Raw genomic sequence first — 20151 nt, forward strand, 5'->3', positions numbered from 1 at the left:
CTCTCTTGACGTCACTTCTGGGACCGAGCCTATGGAAGGAGACCTTGCCGGATCCGGCCCCTGTGATGTCACGTCCGGGCTCGAACCAATGCCTGAAGACCTTCATGAGCCTGACCCCGATGATCTCACTTCTTGTCTTTCCCTTTAAAAGCCTGCACCTTTCCCCTATTCCTTCAGTTCTGTTTTGGACTCAGTTTTGTGCACATCAGTGCTGTATACAATTTTGCTATTTTGCAGCCAGGAAATCAATTATGCGGGTGGCTGCCTTAAACCTTTCCATGACTCTGTGTTGAGTTTCTGACAACCTTATAAACAGTGGTAAGTCTGTGAGATATGAGGCATTCTGACAAAGGCTACATATTAATAATACAATAGGGGAAAGTAGAGTAAAATATTAATCTACCAAGACAAAACAGTTTGTATTATCATTATTATTATTATTTGTATCATTATTATACTTTCTACACATCTGACTTTGTACTTTAAGGGTTTTGCATGTTTTACAGTAGAAAGAGGAGATTTAATTAAAATGTCATTTTTCAAGCCAAAAATGCAAAGCTTTTTACATGTTTTTTGAGAAAAAATGTAATGCTCAGGAAGTTAAAATTTAGAAAAAATGTTTCACTTTAGAACATAATTTTACTTGGTAAATTAATATATATCATGACCGCAAAGAGGTAACTTGGGCTTGAAGAGTGCCAAATGTATCCTTTAATCTATGGGAGCTGGGGCGGCATGGTGACTCTGTTGCTAAGGATCTGCACTGGTATCCTGAAGGTTGCCAGTTCGAATCTTCATCACTGCCAAAAGAGATCCAACTCTGCTGGGCCCTTCAGCAAGCCTCTTAACCTTCAATTGCTCCAGGGGTGCTGTACAATGGCTGACCCTGCACTCTTACCCCAAGGGGTATGCGAAAACTAAGAAATTCCTAATATGAAAAAATTGTATAAGGCAAAATAAAGAACAAAAAAAAGAGTGTTGATTCTGGTAGAAGTGTGGAAGATCTAGGCCTGTTAGCCAATTATGTTACAACTCACTGGCCATTTTTAAACTCACCTTCTCTCTCTATCTTTCAATCAATACATTTTTTTATTAAAACATTTTAATGCTTCTTTCTTCTCAGCGCTAAAAAACTCACAATGCTTTTTTTCACATTTATGACCTTCTGCAGGCCAGTGGTAACTCCAACTACTGTATCTCCTGGTGCAGATGCCAGCAAATCCTATCTAACCACACTAGACCATTTAGAATGTAGCAGATTAATTCTGTTCTTCACCTGAAACACAACACTGACTCTCTCTTTCTACCAGGATGTAGATATTAACTCTATTCCAGACAATTAGGTGCCTCCACATTTCATATCCTTACTATAAGTTCTCCATCTGAACTTTTACCACTCAGTGAAAGCAAGATAAAATCCTAATGTAATTCAGGAACATAGTTTTCATAACAATCTGGATTTCTCCTAGTCAACTGGTGGTCGGGTGTCTCTTATGCATTTGATTTTTACAACTTATGTATCCTCTCTCTATATATATATATATAAAACCCTGTCAATTGTAAATTAACTCTCACAAATCTGCTGGCATGGAGACTGGATGCTATATTCAGGAGACTTAACCTTTTCTTCATTTATTTTTAAATTTTCAACACAGAATCTAACCAAGTTCTTTCCATTTGCAGATGCAAGCTCATATACTTCTCTAATCTGAGATGGTAAAAATTAATTGGGAGTTAAAATCCTCAGAGAGTGCAGTAAAGAATGAAAGACCACATGTTTTTATTGTCAAAAACAAAATTGCCATGTTACTGTTTAGTACAGTGCCTCAACGCAAGAAAGAAAAAAAAAAGATTTTTTAGAAAGGCATGTTTTACAGAACCCTTTGCCACACCTTAACACCTTCTCTAACCATGCCATCACTGGAACTGCATTCAGGTGATTTAAGTCATACCTCTTGGGCAGACACCTCTGTGTGTCCTAGCATGCAGAGATATCAAAGGAGCACCACAGTGTCCCAAGGATCAGTGGTGGGCATTCTCTTCCTTTCTATATACACCACCTCACTAGGCTCTTTTATCAAGTACCATGGTTTTACTTATAATTACATGTCTCACTGATATTGACACCTGGATGAAGGGAAACCATCTCCAGCTCAACCTGGAAAAAGTTTACCTTCTTTTTATCACAGCTCACCCTATCTATTCAGTACCACATCTTTGTTCAGCTTGGCTCATTATCAAAATTGGGGTGGGGTGATCAATGACCAGCTGTCCTACAGAGACCATGCTGCTACAGTCTCACAGTCTTGTAGATTCACTCTATACAGTTTCCACAGGATCACATCGTATTTGACAGAATATGAAGCTCAGCTCCTGGTCTAGGCTTTCTTCTTGTCAAGTCTGGGCTACTGCAGGCTCTGGTGACAGGAGGTATGTGGCCAAGCTAATGTAGACAATTCAAAACACTGAGGCACATCTGGTATTCAACCACCCAAAGCAAGCATATGTCACTCCTCTTTTTTGATCACTACATTGGCTTCCTGTAGTGGCACATATTAAGGTCACATTCCTGATGCTTGCTTACATTAGTCACTTGGTGAGCACAGAGACAGTTCCTATGCTCCTTCTCAAACATACAAGTCTGCTGTTTAACAGTTTCTGGTGATACCACTAGTTCAAGGTTTCAAACCTCAGTTCAGAATCTTGTCATGTGTAGCTCCTGGCTGGAAGATTGACCTACCCATTTTCATTCAAAATTCTGACTCCCTCAATGCTTTTAAGCAACACTTGAAGACTCTTGTTTTGGTGAAACTCTAACTAATTTTAGCTATTAGGTTTTGTAACTTAGGAATTGTAAGTAGCTTGTATTTTGTCTTTTAGCTCTTCACTTGTGATGATGAATTCTGTAACCTTGTTCTGTATAACACAAACAGTCCCCCAGATTGATGCTTACATGTGTATGTTGAACTCTTTTGTAAGTCACTTTGGATAAAGCATATGTTAAGCAAATAAATGTAAAATTAAACGTTTCATTTTTTTCAAAACAAACAGTAAAGCAAAGTATATAGTTCCAGTTATAATTAAAATCACAGCAACTACTATACAGTATGTGTGATAATTCTAGTACTTCATGCATAAATAGTAATAGTATAAGCACAGTGGTTAATATAAATTGAGGTTTAAAGTTTAACACCCAAGTCACTAGAATACACTGCCTAAATAAAATTAACATAAAAGCAGTACACAATTTACAAGTATACTATTTATTATTATAAACCATCTGCTACTCAACACATTTGGTCCTGTGCTAAATACGCTTTTGTTTACTTTCAGGAAAAAAAACTCTGTAGCTGGGTGGCAAACCACAAACACACCCTTGCAGCCTTAACTTAAGGGAATTGGTTGGCTTATGGCAGAGTTCAAGCCTAGGTCTGCTGAACTGAAAACAGAATGCAAAGGAAGGAGATTGGGACTGAAGAGCTCAGAGAAACTAACAATTAAATAAGATAAGAATGAGACAGCAGATATATAAACATTTTTAGAAAGGCAGATTACTGTTACTTCCTCTCTGCATTCTATAATGAATGTGTCATTATGTGCAAGCCATCACAACAAAAGCATGAATCCAATGGTGCAAAACTTACTGAGCATCTGAAACCAGCATTATAACTTGAAAATAAGAAATTTCACTCTATCGTATACAGTATATCTCAATTCTCAGAATGACCCATTTAACTATATCTACTATGGAGACACTTGGTATTAAGCCACAGACAAGGTAGAGGCAAACATTCCAAATCATGTCTCTAGTACATATGATTGTGAAGCAATGTTGAGACTAAGATCTCATACAAACAATCACAGATAAAGAGAGGACAGTAATTCCACAAAGAATGTGTTCCGCTGTAAAGTATTACTTACAAAAGTCTATTTAGGATTAGAGCCTACCTATGAGAGGTTCTGTCAGACACTCCTCTCTTTGCAACATATTTCGGCTTTGAGTTTGCCACTGACTCTACTGACCATTTTTCTTTTATTAATGTGCTCTTCACGTTATCATTCTCTTAACACTGGAATTACCAAAGCCTACGAAAAAACTTGTAAACCTGGCCCACCTTAAATCCATTCACACCTCTCCGTCAGCGTCTTTTGTCTTGTAAATGTGTCAGTAAGCACAAGCAGCAAGCAGCCTATTATTCCATCCTCCCACCACCTCAAAAAAACGGCAAAAACCTCTCCCAGCTCAAGCCTTGTTTATCAGGGCATGAGGTAGTACCTAGAGGTGTACAAGCCAAAAAATATATTGTTATTTGGAACACATGCATTTCATGTGTGTTCCATGTCTATAAAGATTTATGTAAGTGTAGCATGACAGAAATGTTGAACATATACCTGAAAGACAAACATTTTTCATGTTTAAGTACTAACGACAAAATTTTGACATGAAGCGTATAGTGTGTGAAGACTGAAGTCCAAATATCAAATAAGCACTTACACAAAAGGTACAAGCATAACAAAACAAGTGCGCTTTTATTCAAGACTATAACCGAAGAAAACGAAATCGGGTTAGTGTGGTTTGTTGTTGCAACTTCTTTGGTAGTACAGCAGTAAGAACTGCTGACTCCTATTCAAAATATTGCGGGTTCGAGCCTTCCCACGTCCCAAAATAAACGTTTTGAGTAGTAAGCTGCTCTTATTGTTACTATTACACAATATACAAGTGCTTATTTAATATTTGGACTTCAGTCTTTACACATTATACACTTCATGTCAAAATTCTGTCATTAGTACTAAAACATAAAAAAGTTTGTCTTCAGGTATGTGGTTCAACATTTCTGTCATGCTACACTTACATAGATCTTTGTAGACACGGAACACACATGAAATGCATGTGTTCCAAATAACAATATATTTTTAGCCTATACAGCTCTAGGTACTACCTCACTCCCTGATAAACAAAGCTTGAGCTGGGAGAGGTTTTTGCCGTTTCTGCGGCGGTGGGAGAATGGAAGAGCAGGCTGCTTCCTGCTTGTACTTACCGACACATTTACAAGACAAAAAACGCCGAATGGAGAGCTTCGAATAGATTTAAGGTGGGCCGGGTTTACAAGTTTTTTCATAGACGTTGGTAATTCTAGTGTTAATGCGATCTTCAGAGTTATTCCAGAAATAAAACCTGCATTAACTGTCATTCTAATGTGGTTCCTCCTTTTATACTGGTAAGATATTATTTTAAAAAATTACACCTCTCTGCTCTCAGTTACTGTTAAATCAGATGTATATATTTGACATATATAATCTATACAGTGCTATTTCGATACTCAAATACAATCTAATTGTTGCAGCGTACAAATAGTGAAAGTTTAAGGTCTTTTTCTTAATATGCAGTATATAGAAAAAGCTATTTAATTCATTTGTACTACTTGTTTCAATGAATTACTGTTAGGCTATTCCAGGAGTGTAGCCAAGAACTAATTTCAGGGGAATATGAGAAAGTACATGAGTCATAATTCTGATGATCAATTAGTTGGAACTGTCATAAAATATATTTCTAGGGGAGTTCAAACCCAAAATCTCTCCCCAGCTATGCCTATGGGCTGTTCAAATACTTTGATTACTACCCTACAGTAAATTCAAAATTCTTTACAAACGACCATAAAACTACAGAGTATGTTCATATATTCCTGTCTTTAAATGAGTACACTGATATTCAGTTTTGTGGCAATATAAATGATGCCCTGCAAATCTTAAAATGTAAATTGAGGCTGAAGGCCTGTTATTTTACCATAGTGTACTTATCTTAAAGTTGCAGCAGCCATTTATACTGTATTAGTTGTTTTTTGACTATATAATAATCATGCCAAGCACCATAACCAGCTGTTAGTAAAGCTCCTACATGTCAAGCTGCTGTATTTTTGTCTCTTGTATTTTGATAAATATACCCCTTGCAGATTTAGAATAGAAATCTGGATTTGATATGAAGTGTTTATATTATCAGTGACAGACTTGAGACATAAGATAATAAAAATTAAAATCATGTAAAGGAGAAGAAAATTTTGAATAATAGTGATATTTTATTAAACATCTAAATGTACAAGCACCCTACCCATAGCTGGTTCCATATCTTGTACCTGAAACCTATCCCTTGCTGCTGTACAGTTTTTCAGGTCTTGATAACACTAAACTGGAGGTTTAGAAAAAATAAGATCTAGTACTAAGCATATTTTCAAATACAGCAAATGACATTGTCTCTTACAGATTATAATTTAAGTTGCAAATATGCCCCACTGATTCCGTGTGTAACTCTACTGATTTAAAATGTTCATTAAAGAAAGTTAAGAAATACACACCACTCTACCACCCTCACCCCCCCAAAAAAGTTATGAGTTTTTCCCCAAATTTCAAGACATATGCAAATGGTCTCTAAAATAAATCCCTGTCCAATGTATATTTTCAAAGTAGCCCTCTAACAAAATCTCTGTAGGATGCAGAAGCATTGGGTAGGACTTAGATGCAAGAGTATGCATAGTCAACAAGTCAATGTAATTTTTTACTTGTGAGTTGTTTTACCCCCAAAAGCAATAGGCCTTTTTTACTGAAATGTAAATATATTTATTCTAATTATTGCATTTTTTGCTTGTGTTGTTTTAGGGTAACAGATAGGATTTGGGTTACTAGATTCAACATAAAATTTTAAAATTATACTATTGTAGCTTAGAAGCTTAGATCCTATAAATATACACAAGAAAACGGGAATGCAGGAACAACTGAGGCTATTACAAGATCATGGTGAGCCAGAGATTGTCTCCAATTGTGTGTGCATGAAAATGTTCCATAATGTACTGGTACTGCAAACCAGTGCTGGTTGTTATGTTCCACATGTAGCTGCTGGGATAGTCTCCAGTCTACCCAAGCATATAATTCACATGTTTAATTACAGTAATTCCTCCTCGATCGCGGGGGTTGCGTTCCAGAACCCCCCGCTATAGATGAAAATCCGCGAAGTAGAAACCATATGTTTGTATGGTTATTTTTATATATTTTAAGCCCTTATAAACTCTCCCACACTGTTAACATTATTAGAGCCCTCTAGACATGAAATAACACCCTTTAGTCAAAAGTTTAAACTGTGCCCCATGACAAGACAGAGATGACAGTTCTTTCTCACAATTAAAAGAATGCAAAAATATCTTCTCTTCAATGGAGCGCTGTCAGGAGCAGAGAATGTCAGAGAGAGAGAGCGAGATAAAAGCAAACAATCAAAAAATCAATACAGTGATCCCTCGCTATATCACGCTTCGACTTTCGCGGCTTCACTCTATCGCGAAATTTTTTTCTCATACACGCTTACGTCACTACGCATGCGCTTTCTGAGAACTTTTATCTAAGCCCTACGATGGCTCCTAAACGTGCTGCTTTTTCTAAGCCTTCTGACAATAAAACTAAGCGCCGGAGGAAGATGCTTACTATCCAGGAGAAGGTGAAACTCTTGGATATGATTATAGATGGCAATACCCTACAAAAGCCTCCTCACGCATATGAAAAGACAGTGCCAGCAACTGCCTATCAAGATGTTCTTCAGCCGCGCACCCAGACACCCACTGCCTAGTACTTCTTCACTGAAGACAACAACGCACCTGCTGAAGATACTGCACCACCTCTGAAGACTCTCCAACTGAGGTCGTGCCTTCATAGGTTAGTGGTTGTGTGCAATTAAATGTACAGTACAATAATCTACTATATAAAAGCATTCGGGATTGTCCTTCCGTCCCGTGAGTGCAAAGCGTAGCGGTATTCCGCTTATTACAGACTTACTACTTGCAGCTTGAGGTACGAAGCGACGCAATGTGAGCAGAGTTCTGGTGCTGTCATCGTTCCCCTGCTTTTGTGCGCGATGCGCTGGAAAAATAGATAAAATTATGTCTCTGGAAATAATTAATGTTGATGGAGTACAAATGCCTAGTAAATATCAGGGGAGATGGTGCTTGCTTATTCTCATCTATAGCTTATTTAGTGCCTGAAACTCCGTCTTTAGCGGTACAGATTCGCGCTGACATTGTACAACTTTGGACAGGCACTTGAGGGGATAAAAAAAACCTTAGGTTTTCAGGAGATGTTATGAATGGGCACTTTGATGTTCTCATTTCCTACACTTACATGCCTGATGTACACATGGAGCGCACAAAAATTGAGGATAAAAGTCGGTACGAAGCAACGCGATGTGAGCAGAGTTCTAGTGCTCTAATCGTTCCCTTGCTTTTGTGCGCGATGCACTGGAAAAATAGACAAAATTATGTCTCTGGAAATAATTAATGTTGATGGAGTATAAATGCCTCACCGCGTAGTAAATATCAGGGGAGATGGTGCTTGCTTATTCTCATCTAAAGCTTATTTAGTGCATGAAACTCCATCTTTAGCGGTACAGATTCGGGCTGACATTGTACAACTTTGGACAGGCACTTGAGGAGATAAAAAAAACCTTAAGTTTTCGGGAGATGTTATGAATGGCCACTTTGATGTTCTCATTCTCGACACTTACATGCCTGATGTACACATGGAGCGCACAAAAATTGAGGATTAAAGTCGGTCGCCTTAAAAGGCGAGTGCGCCTAGTAATATGATATTTGTAACGTCTAATATGTCTTATTTTGTCTAATATATTGGGTAATACGAGTGTAATGGTGACTAAAGGGTGTTATTTCATGTCTAGAGGGCTCTAATAATGTTAAAAAACGTATTCAGAAGGTCGTAAACAGGTTTTCTATACTCTAACTGTGAAAATATTCGATTTATAAATAAAGAATCCTACTTCGCGAAAATTCATTTATCACGGTAGAGTCTGGATCGGATTAACCGTGATAAATGAGGGTTCACTGTACGTGCTTTAAAGTATGCCGAAGCACCACGATAAAGCAGCATTTTGTAGAGGAGCGTCCGTATCCTCTAGGCAAACAGCCCCTCTGTTCACACCCCCTCCGTCAGGTGCAGAGAATATCAGAGAGGGTGAGAGAGAGAGAAAAGCAAACAATCAAGCACCGTGCAGGAACCATATCTTATATCATTGAGGAGTTTTAGTTAATATGTAATACATGCTCTGATTGGGTAGCTTCTAAGCCATCCGCCAATAGCGTCCCTTGTATGAAATCAACTGGGCAAACAAACTGAGGAAGCATGTACCATAAATTAAAAGACCCATTGTCTGCAGAAATCCGCGAACCAGCGAAAAATCCGTGATATATATTTAAATATGCTTACATTTAAAATCCGCGAAAGAGTGAAGTCGCGAAAGTCGAAGCGCGATATAGTGAGAGATTACTGTATATGTGAAATTACTTGGATGCATGGTAAACTACCTTTTTCACAATTAGCTAATTTTCACATGCATATTATTTTAAAGTAAAAATGCTGGATATTTATAAAAACAATAGGTCTACTTCTTACCCTGAATGAGTAGTTATAAAATGCAAGACCACATAAATGAGTTATTGGACATAATCAAGAATCATTAGAATATATATATTTTTTTTAAATGGCAACTTTTTTATATGAACATGTCAATCTATTCTTGATGCTCAGGCGTTTTTCCTATCCTTAGCAATTGAATATGTTATATTTTTTAAATAATGCATTTTAAAACCATGAAAGACCCTCATATGAAACAAGATAGCTGAAAAGCTCCCATTCTAAATGTTATTTTACTACAGTATATTACTGAAGCTACAAAATACTGAAAAAAAAATCACCTTCGCCTCTGTCTCGCCTCTATGAAGGGTATAAAGGTGATGCACTGCACTCTGTGAAGATGACCATGGGTGAGTCAAGATTTGGAAGACATGGAAATCATGGCCCAATGTGTCAGCTGTAACCAGCAACATGCCTGAAAAACATTGGAAAAATGGTTGTTAGTTATAATAGTTCAGGTGTTCATTTCAGTGAATAATTCAATAACTTGCTGCTTTACTACAAAAACAATAAAATGGTTACAAGTAACAATATATGGATAAAAATAAATATTTACAAAAGGAATGTACAGTAATGAATCATTTTACTAAGAAATACCAGAAGAAAGTAGATTATCAATATCAAAATATGTAAAGATACAAAGTCCACTGATTTAATTTTGGGTATATCATTTTTTTCTTAATCATTTTTGATCTGGAATCAGTTCAAATTTTAGTGTTAATGCACAATACATACAATATATCTTTAAAATAATTTATTTTTAATATAATGTAAATTTGTTTTCAATCTGAAAATGCTTTAAACTGTATGTTTAGTAGGCAGAATCTCACATTTCACTGTTTGCTAAATAACTAGAAAATGTTATACACAAAGTGAGTCTCTTAAATAATATAATACAAACCTAAACAAAAGAAATTTTAATTCAGTTGTAAATAAAACAATGATATAAACGTACTGTAAAAAATCTTTAAAATCAGGAGCAAAAACTCTGTGGTACTATTAAATAAGAAAAGGTAACAACGAAAAAGCTACATCAGAAACAGAGTGAATTTATTTAGCCTTCTATTTTCACACCACATAGCAGCTTTATTTTTCATTTGATTGTGCTAGTGATAGCATCTTTCATTTATGGGAAATAGAAGGGGGTGTAGAATGGAAGATACTGAGGCCATGCACATGAAAAGAAAACATCACAGTACTAAATTAGATGGTGGTTAGTTTTTTATGCTGTATCAGAAGACTAAACCAGACTACAGCCTGGCTATACACTAAACCCACGCCCCAAATGAGGTGCCAAGCCACAAGAAGCATTTGCGTCAACTGGGAATGCATGAAAAAGAGGGCTTCTAATTATAGAGCCTGGAAACGGAAGCGAGGAGTGATTAGGAGTTTAGACTCCGTGGCATGTTTATCTGGGAGCTTCCTCTCTCTCCCTCTCTCTCTCTCTCTCTCACACACACACACAGACTGGCTTTGACAAATGAGGCTTGGCCAGGACACTGGGATAAAAGTTGTTGATGGTACACAATGTTCTCCAAAAGCCAGTGGAGACTGGAACTGGAAACCTCCGTTTTTGTGGCCTTGTTGAGATGCAAGCCTTTATAAAGAGGCGTCAGCTGGTTAGCCTGAAGAACTTAATTAAAAGCAACTTTCTGCACTGGTTAACCACTTTAAAATTTAGGAAACCTGAAATTATTGAACACGAATGACACATCCTATTTATAACACCTTATTCCTGTGTGTCATTTAATGCTTACTTAAAAGATAGCTCAAATAAAAATCATACAAATCTAAGATATCCCTGCAAAGCTTTAACTATACAAGCCATGAAGTTCCTCCTCCGTTACCACCTTTATTTTGTGCAGACATGTTTTCTAAATGAAAATTAACTGACAAGTCTAATGTTTAAAATAATACTTTTAATGTTAAATAAAAATACTTCATACAAATGTAAAATAGGCAATTATGTGAGAAGACTTTGATTAGTGGTTAAAACTATATTCGTAAAACATTACTTTTCAAAACATATAGCCAGTTTTTTAATATAGGCAAATAAATGATACAATGACTAAACAATTCAAAGGGCCACATTAAAGGAAAATATTTTCTATGATAAAGCAGCAGTCTCTACTATTTAACATATTACATGTTATATTTATTATTCTGTTGGTCACATGCTACCTGCAATAAAAGGACACTCAGGGTTAACTGAATAAAAAACTTAACATAAATGCAACAGATTTTCTAGAACTATAAGGTATGTAGTCTGGAGTGAAATAGTTAGTCACGTTGTCATTATGTGTTGTGTGTAGAATTCTGAGGAAAAAAATGAATTTAACCCATTTTGGAATAAGGCTGTAACATAGCAAAATGTGGAAAAAGTGATGCGCTGTGAATACTTTCTGGATGCACTGTATCTTGGGAAGAGACAAGACTTTATAGCCTGGAACGAGATGTGACTTTTTCAGAGAGATACTTTCATGTCCTGCAAGACGTGACTTTGTGCCAAGACATTTAACCATGCCCGGGCCGGAAATAAAATACAAAGAGTAGATGACAAAGTAGAACGTCATAAATAACAAATAATAAAGTCTCAAAAAGATGATCGCAAACATCGCATTAGTGCAAACAAATAGAAGAGATCAAATATATTGTTCGGATTTAAACGTTAAGTTGGAGAATGGTAGATCGTCTAATTTGTTTTCCCATCAGGGAAAAGTAGTGTTTCTTCCCAATGAAGAGGCATATCCACGAGAATTAAAAGATATGTTGTTTGGTAAAAGTGACACCCACATACGTGAACGGCAGAGACACAAAGCAGCTGGCACGTAGTGCATCCCGGGGGGTTTGACTAGCGAAGCAAGCAGGGAGCAAAGCCCCCTAGTTTTTCTGTGTTAATGTATTTACTCTTCATATGTGTTTTGGTTTTTGAATTGTTGTATTATTGCTATGTATGATAGTTCTGTTTGTTATTTTCCTTACCCTTTATATATTGAGGTGAAGGAGGTGGGACCTAATGCTGCAGCTGTTAACTTCTGGTCTTATTGTTCATGTCCCTTTCAAGAATTCATTGTGTTCTATGTAAGTTTATGGCTCTGTCTTTGATATTACAACTTTTTTCTGTTGATCTTGATGTTTGTTTTTGGTTTGTTTTTGGAATGCCTTATACAGATAATATTTTGTCAGCTTACTGACCATTTTTCAATTTCTATTCATTTTTGTTTTTGGACATTATTATAATAATAATATTTATTTTAAAAAGGAACATTGTTTTTGTTTTTGCGACAGGGGTTGCTATGGCTCCCCTCTCCGGTTAGGAGTTATAGGCAACTTGTTTAATTGTGCAGGCCTGCTTTGTCCTTCTAGGCCTTACTAGAGTTTTAAAGCCTAGTTTTTAAATTGAAGCCCTTTTTAGTTACAACCGCCTGCTGTCTAGGAAAATATATTTGCTAGGAAGAGCCTAAAGTGAAACAGGTTTGAAAAGAAATGGGTATGCAATAATAACACAGAAAGAACACATGGACTGCATAACCAACATGAGTCTAACAAAACAATCTGAGGCTATACAGTAGCAGCACTAACCGTTGAGTGGCCATTTGCTTGTCGGATAGTGCAAGGCCAGTAAATAATTGAAAAAAAGAAAAAATTCTACACACTTCCCTCTTTGGAACAGGGGCATCATACCACCAATGTGTTTTACAATAAGTAGAAAGAATAAATGCACAGATTCCGCAGTGGCTTTTTAAACTTAGTTGCATCACATGTTCCTCTTTGGCGATGGGTAAAGATCAAACTGCAACTCAATCCCATTTTAATCAGTGTAATATCTTGTGCTTGATGCAGTCCTGACAGTAACCTACGTTTTATTTTCTTCTAATTACTGTACCTACATTTAACAATTAGAACTGTCACACATTTTTTAGGTACTAGACCTATTAATATTACATTTTTTTCCATTTGCATACTTGTGTTGTCACTAATGGCCCATCAGGTTTTTACTCTAATAATGCATCTCTATAATGCATGTCCCACCCCTAAAAACCAACACAAGCTTTCAACTAGTGTATGTAAAAATGCATTATTTCTTTGCAAACAGCTCCTTATCTGCATATATTTTTAATTATCAGAAAATAACAAAACAGTTTTTCTTCTGTATTTTGTTTGCAGCTCCCAGGTACAAAATGTTGGCACTTATCTCGCTGCTTCTTTGTTTTGTTGTGTGTGTATTTTCACTTCTAGTACTGTGTTTGTAATTTTTCAGCGGTCACTGCTTTAACCATCTTAAGTGCTGCCTTTTACAGAAAAGATGGCAACCCCAATTTCAATTGTCTATAGTACAGAGCAGGCTTCGGATTATAGCAAGTAGACTGTTTCTCATGGAAAGTGATGTAAACTCCTTTTGCATGTGAAATGCTCAACAAGTAGTGGTGCCACAGTCTCAGTAAGTCTTACTCTAGTCATCAAGAGGGATCTTTCTCCAAATAGAAAATAGTGACTATCCAAAATTTGAGGCCAGAGTTGCCAAGTTTGCCTTATAGGTACTGACTGAAAAGATATTAACATTTTGTCTGGAATAACTATTCATTAATGGTTATGTTTTCTCTTATAACACCGTATCACACATGTGCGCTTAGGGAGCAGCTGACAGGCTCAACAAAGCAAGATAACACAAAGAAAGCGGGATTTGTACAAGGCAATAATATCTCTCGCATTCAACAGAAAAACAGAAGAATAAACACACCGTTTTGAAGACTGGCAGACGATCCCACGCACACAATAACAAAGCCATTACTTCCGACCTCACCTAATGAATGCACTTCTGGGTTCAACATTCCACATCATTTCCGCCCATCCGTTTTCCCAGCATTCCCTCTGTATCTAATTTCCTGCCAATTCACTATAAAAATCCATTTACCTACAGAAATGTTGTCTTCTGTTCAATTCATTTTGAATGTATCAGTCTGGAAAGGTTGCTCTGGACCTTCTACTATATGTGGCTACCACCTTATGAATATGCAATCTCTTAATTCTTTGTTCACAACATGAAGCAGGTATGCACAAAAGTTTCCAATATACCAGCAAAGATGTCAGTTGTTATTACTTGTACATTACTTTACCCCTTTATATGGGTCTGACGTATATTTTGACAGTTCTTTTTTGTTTAATTGTATTTTCAAAAACCAGAACATTACAATGACAAGCTATTCTTTCTGATATTTTCATTCTTTTGCGGTACAATCCTGAGTTTTTTTTTTTACTTCTGTGCTTTAGTACTATTCTATGGCAATGTGTGGGATCTTCCTTTACAAAATTTGATGCCAGACTTACCAGGTTTGCCTTACACGTACAGACCAACATAGACATAGACAGATTACTCAAATTTTGTGGGCAAAAAATCTTCAAAAAGAGTTTGTGTTGGACAGTCTTTAGGGAGCATTTTTCCAGTATAAAAGAATACTTTCACTTTAGAAATTCAGACCAAGAGTTAGGAATATATTTGGGGTTTGGCTCTTCAATCTATTTGAACTGTTGATGTAGATGTTGGGCTTGATTTACTTTGATTTAAGGACGCATCTACAGCCAAACCATTGTTTTTGTGTATGATTCAACATGTGTACCAGCATTTCAATGTAACATTTTTTCGGTGTTACTGTATAGTTATCTGCAGAAGCGGGACAACAAATTACACTTTGGCAGCAATATCCTGTTAGGGCAATAAAAGTGTCAGGAGAGGATGATTTAAGGTAAAAAGCATATGCAAATACAGGAAAATGCGATCTGAAAGAGATAAGAGAAAATTCATACATAGGTACAATAGTGTTATTTGTGGTGGTGAGGAGGGTCTATTGTGGAAAAAAGTAAGAAAAATATAATTAATTTGTTTTTCTGAATAAAATTTTAGAGTTATAACAACATAGTCATTTGCAGCACAACTATTTATGCAAAGCAAGGAAGGACAGGAGCATCACACACATGCACACGCACATACTGATGAAATGGCAAAAAATACAAACACAGTTCCTATTGGCAAGGTAAATGATGCTTCTAGTGTTAATAGCTAATCTTAGTTAGCTTAAACTGCATATCCCTGACTAGGAAAAGCTTGAAATAGAAGTACAACTGCACAATTTAAAAAAAAAAAAAAGGCAGCTCACATGTTAATGCCTAGAACAAGGAGCTGTATCCTTCACACCCCATCACTAAACTAGAAAGTTGAGGTTGCACATCTACCAAACACACACACCCAAGGGAAAATATATAACACTGCAGGGCCAATACAGCTAGCCCCTCTAATCACAAACTGACAAGCAAAAAACCCAGATTGAATACAATTGGAAATACTACAAAAAGCAATCATTTTCTAAATAATGACAAACTGGAAAAAATTCCTTTAGAAGGCAAGGTGTTTTGATAACAATAGAAATAGAAGTTTACAAACTCTCAGAAGTACTAGATTCTATAAACTCACTCGAAAGTATGAAAGCAGCAGGCCCTGATGGCTAACTAGTGGAATTTTAAAAAAAAATTGCTAAGTTAGATTCATTATTATTAGTAACATTCATCGAAGACAGACAAAATAATAATTTACCTCAGATTTTTTGCGAAGCATTAATTTCCATTTTCCCAAAGAAAAATAACTTCCGACAGTTGGTATCACATAGACCTACTAGCCGCATCGATGGCTTAAATTTTCTAACTCAATGGACCTCAGTTATAGTGCCATTGGTTAATTGGATGCACCAGATGTACTAAACAACCAAGACCTTTTCTGTATACAATATTTGCATTTTTAGCAGGGCTACATACTGTTGAACATGCTTCATACAGTCCTTGGTAGTGTAGGTGTGAAAGACATTGCAACATAACTCAGTATTAAAGTGGTAATGTTACAAAGTTGACTCAAAGATAATTATTTCAAGGTTTAGCATCAAAGCATAAAATTAGAACAGCCTCGGTATACAATGGGGTTAAGTTAAGATCTACCAATTAAAAAGTTACTGATTACTTTTACTCACTTATTACATTCAACAACTCCATTAGCTATAATGTAAATAAAATAAATGTGTTTTTTCTTTCTTTTTTATTTCCTTTCTGCTTTCTTTAACTTCAAAAAGCATTTAACGCTGATCATTGATTGGTGATAATGAAATGCAGGCAGATAATAGTGTTGACCAAAAAATGTAATGTAATCATCTCTCAGATTTATTATCAATTGTGGCACACCCCCAGTCCACCATGGCAACTGACACTACTATGTGATATTTTTCCCTGTTTCCAGCTGCGCTCATTTCAACAACAGGACCTCCCCTTCCAATCCTGTTCAATTCACAAAATGGGGAAAAACCAATCTCTCTTCAAATGCTGTCTGTGGGTCATCAAGGAACTTAGCACTAGAATCTCAGAAGCCTACGAAAATATTCATAATGCCAGGCCACCATAAATTTCCTCACACCTCCTCATCAGTGTCTTTGTTTTGCAAATGTGTCAGTCAGCACAAGCAGCCTGCTATCCCATGCCCTACCGAGACAGCTGAAGTCAAGTCAGACGCAAAATTCTCAGAGCTGGGAGTAAGGTATCTGGTTATTGTATAGGGTAAATAGTCAGTCAGTCATTACCCAACCCGCTATATCCTAACACAGGGTCACAGGGGTCCGCTGGAGTCAATCCAAGCCAGCAGAGGGCACAAGACAGGAACAAATCTCGGGCAGAGAACCAGCCCACTGCAGGACACACACCCCCACACCAAGCACACACTAGAGACAATATAGGATCGCCAATGCACCTAACCTGCATGTCTTTGGACTATGGGAGGAAACCCACACAGACACAGGAAGACGACGCAAACTCCATGCAGGGAGGACCTGGGAAGCGAACCCAGGTCTCCTTAATGTGAGGCAGCAGCGCTACCATCGCGCCACCGTGCCACCCATAGAGTAAATAATGTATTATTATTTGGAATACAATGATCTGTGTAAATGTAAGGCAAGAAATGAACACATAACTAAAACCGACATTTTCTTTCATGTTATAGTAATAATTGACAACATGTTGACATGAATTGTGTAATGTATGAAGACTGAATGTATGAAGTCAAAATATCAAATAAACACTTTCACAAAAGGTATAACAAAACTAGTGCACTTTTATTCAAGAAAATAACAAAAGAAAAAGAAATTGTTCAATTTTCATGTTACTGGCAATGTGTAAAAAGTGAAGCCCAACTATCAATCGATACAAAGTAGACACATCTGCTTGGTTGGTACAGAAGTAAGGACTGCTGCCTCATAATCAAGAGTTTATGGTTTTGATCCCAGGTCCTCCTTGCATTTACCATTTTGAGCAGTGAGCTGCTATTATTGTTACTATAACAATATATAATAAAAACATACATTTAATTTGAGTCAGTAACAGCCGGTGTAAATTTATGGTACTTGTAAAAGTTAGCGCTGAAGGGATAAAAGCAAACACACAAATACAGCTCAATCATTTCTTACCATCAGACCTTACTCTTATTCTATGTTAATTAATGTTGTCTTATTTTAATTCTTACTTTGTGAAAATGTGCTATATAAATAAATACTGTTGTTGTTGAGTAAACAAGACACTGCAGTGTCTATGGTGGATGTGACTTTTTCTCGCGCATGAACATTCACATCAATATGTCATTTGAACTGTTTTTTATTGGAGAATCCAAGAATAAAAGTGAATAAAAACTCATTCAAATTAAGTCCATCCATCCCCTTCCGCTTATCCGAGATCGGGTCGTGGGGGCAGCAGCTTGAGCAGAGATACCAAGACTTTCCTCTCCCCGGCCACTTCTTCTAGCTCTTCCGGGGGAATCCCGAAGCGTCCCCAGGCCAGCCGAGAGACATAGTCCCTCCAGCTTGTCCTGGGTCTTCTCCAGGGCTTCCTCCCAGTTAGACGTGCCCGGAACACATCACCAGGGAGGCATCCAGGAGGAATCCTGATCAGATTCCCGAACCACCTCATCTGACTCCTCTTGATGCGGAGGAGCAGCGGCTCTACTCTAAGCCCCTCCTGGATGACTGAGCTTCTCACCCTATCTTTAAGGGAAAGCCCAGACACCTTGTGAGGGAAACTCATTTCGGCCGCTTGTATTTGTGATCTTGTTCTTTCGGTCACTACTCATAGCTCATGACCATGGGTGAGGGTAGGAACATAGATCGACTGGTAAATTTAGAGCTTTGCCTTACGGCTCAGCTCCTTTTTCACCACGACAGACCGATGCAGAGCCCGCATCAGTGCAGATGCCGCACCGATCCGCCTGTCCATCTCACGCTCCATTCTTCCCTCACTTGTGAACAAGACCCCGAGATACTTGAACTCCTCCACTTGAGGCAGGATCTCGCTCCCAACCCTGAGAGGGCACTCCACCCTTTTCGGTCTGAGGACCATGGTCTCAGATTTGGAGGTGCTGATTTCCATCCCAGCCGCTTCACAATCAACTGCGAACCGATCCAGAGAGAGTTGAAGATCACGGCCTGATGAAGCAAACAGAACAACATCATCTGCAAAAAGCAGTGACCCAATCCTGAGACCACCAAACCGGACGCCCTCAACACCTTGGTTGCACCTAGAAATTCTGTCCATAAAAGTTATGAACAGAATCAGTTGACAAAGGGAAGCCTTGGCGGAGTCCAACTCTCACCGTTCGACTAACTGTCGGCAATGCGGACCAAACTCTGACACTGATCGTACAGAGACCAAATAGCCCTTATCAGGGGGTCCGGTACCCCATATTCTCGGAGTAACCCCAACAGGATTCCCCGAGGGACACAGTCGAATGCCTTGCCCAAGTCCACAAAACACATGTAGACTGGCTGGGCAAACTCCCTTGCACCCTCCAGGACCCTGCTATGGGTGTAGAGCTGGTCCACTGTTCCGAGACCAGTACAAAAACCACACTTTTCCTCCTGAATCCGAGGTTCGACTATCTGACAGACCCTCCTCTCCAGGAACCCCAAATAGACTTGTCCAGGGAGGCTGAGGAGTGTGAATTGGTGAATTGGTTTGAATCCTACCTGACAGGGAGAAAATTTTTTGTTATTTGTGGGAATTACAACTCAAAGACACATGATATCCAATATGGTGTTCCACAAGGCTCTATCCTGGGTCCGCTGTTATTCTCAATCTACATGCTTCCATTAGGTCAGATTATCTCAGGGCACAACGTGAGCTACCACAGCTATGCTGATGACACACAGCTGTATTTATGAATAGCACCTGATGACCCCGATTCTATTGATTCACTAACAAAATGTCTGAATTGTATATCAGAATGGATGAATAGTAACTTTCTCAAGTTAAATAAAGAGAAAACTGAAATCTTACTGATTAGCAATAATGGATACAATGAGGCTATTAGGAATAAACTGGATACATTAGGATTAAAAGTCAAGACGGAGGTAAAAAGCTTAGGGGTAATTGTTGACTGTAATCTGAATTTTAAATCGCATATTAATCAGATCATTAGGACAGCATTTTTTCACTTAAGAAACATAAGTAAAGTTAGACCTCTTATATCACTGAAAGATGCTGAGAAATTAGTTCACGCATTTGTTTTCAGTCGACTAGATTACTGTAACGCACTCCTCTCAGGACTACCCAAAAAAGACATAAATCGTTTGCAACTAGTGCAGAATGCAGCTGCTAGAATCCTAACTAGGA

General features: G+C 37.7%; 1 protein-coding gene across 4 annotated transcripts in view; it reads right to left on the bottom strand.

Moving 5' to 3' along the window:
• The window catches only part of bcas3 (BCAS3 microtubule associated cell migration factor), an 846307-nt gene that overhangs the window by 527324 nt on the left and 298832 nt on the right, over positions 1–20151 (bottom strand). For all 4 annotated transcript variants that reach the window (XM_039756733.1, XM_039756734.1, XM_039756732.1 and 1 more), the window contains exon 14: positions 9744–9877. In XM_039756733.1, coding sequence (XP_039612667.1) covers positions 9744–9877 — 134 coding nt within the window. The remainder of the gene's footprint in view (positions 1–9743; positions 9878–20151) is intronic.

This window comes from Polypterus senegalus, chromosome 6, assembly GCF_016835505.1.
Source record: "Polypterus senegalus isolate Bchr_013 chromosome 6, ASM1683550v1, whole genome shotgun sequence".
Classification (NCBI taxonomy): domain Eukaryota; kingdom Metazoa; phylum Chordata; class Cladistia; order Polypteriformes; family Polypteridae; genus Polypterus; species Polypterus senegalus.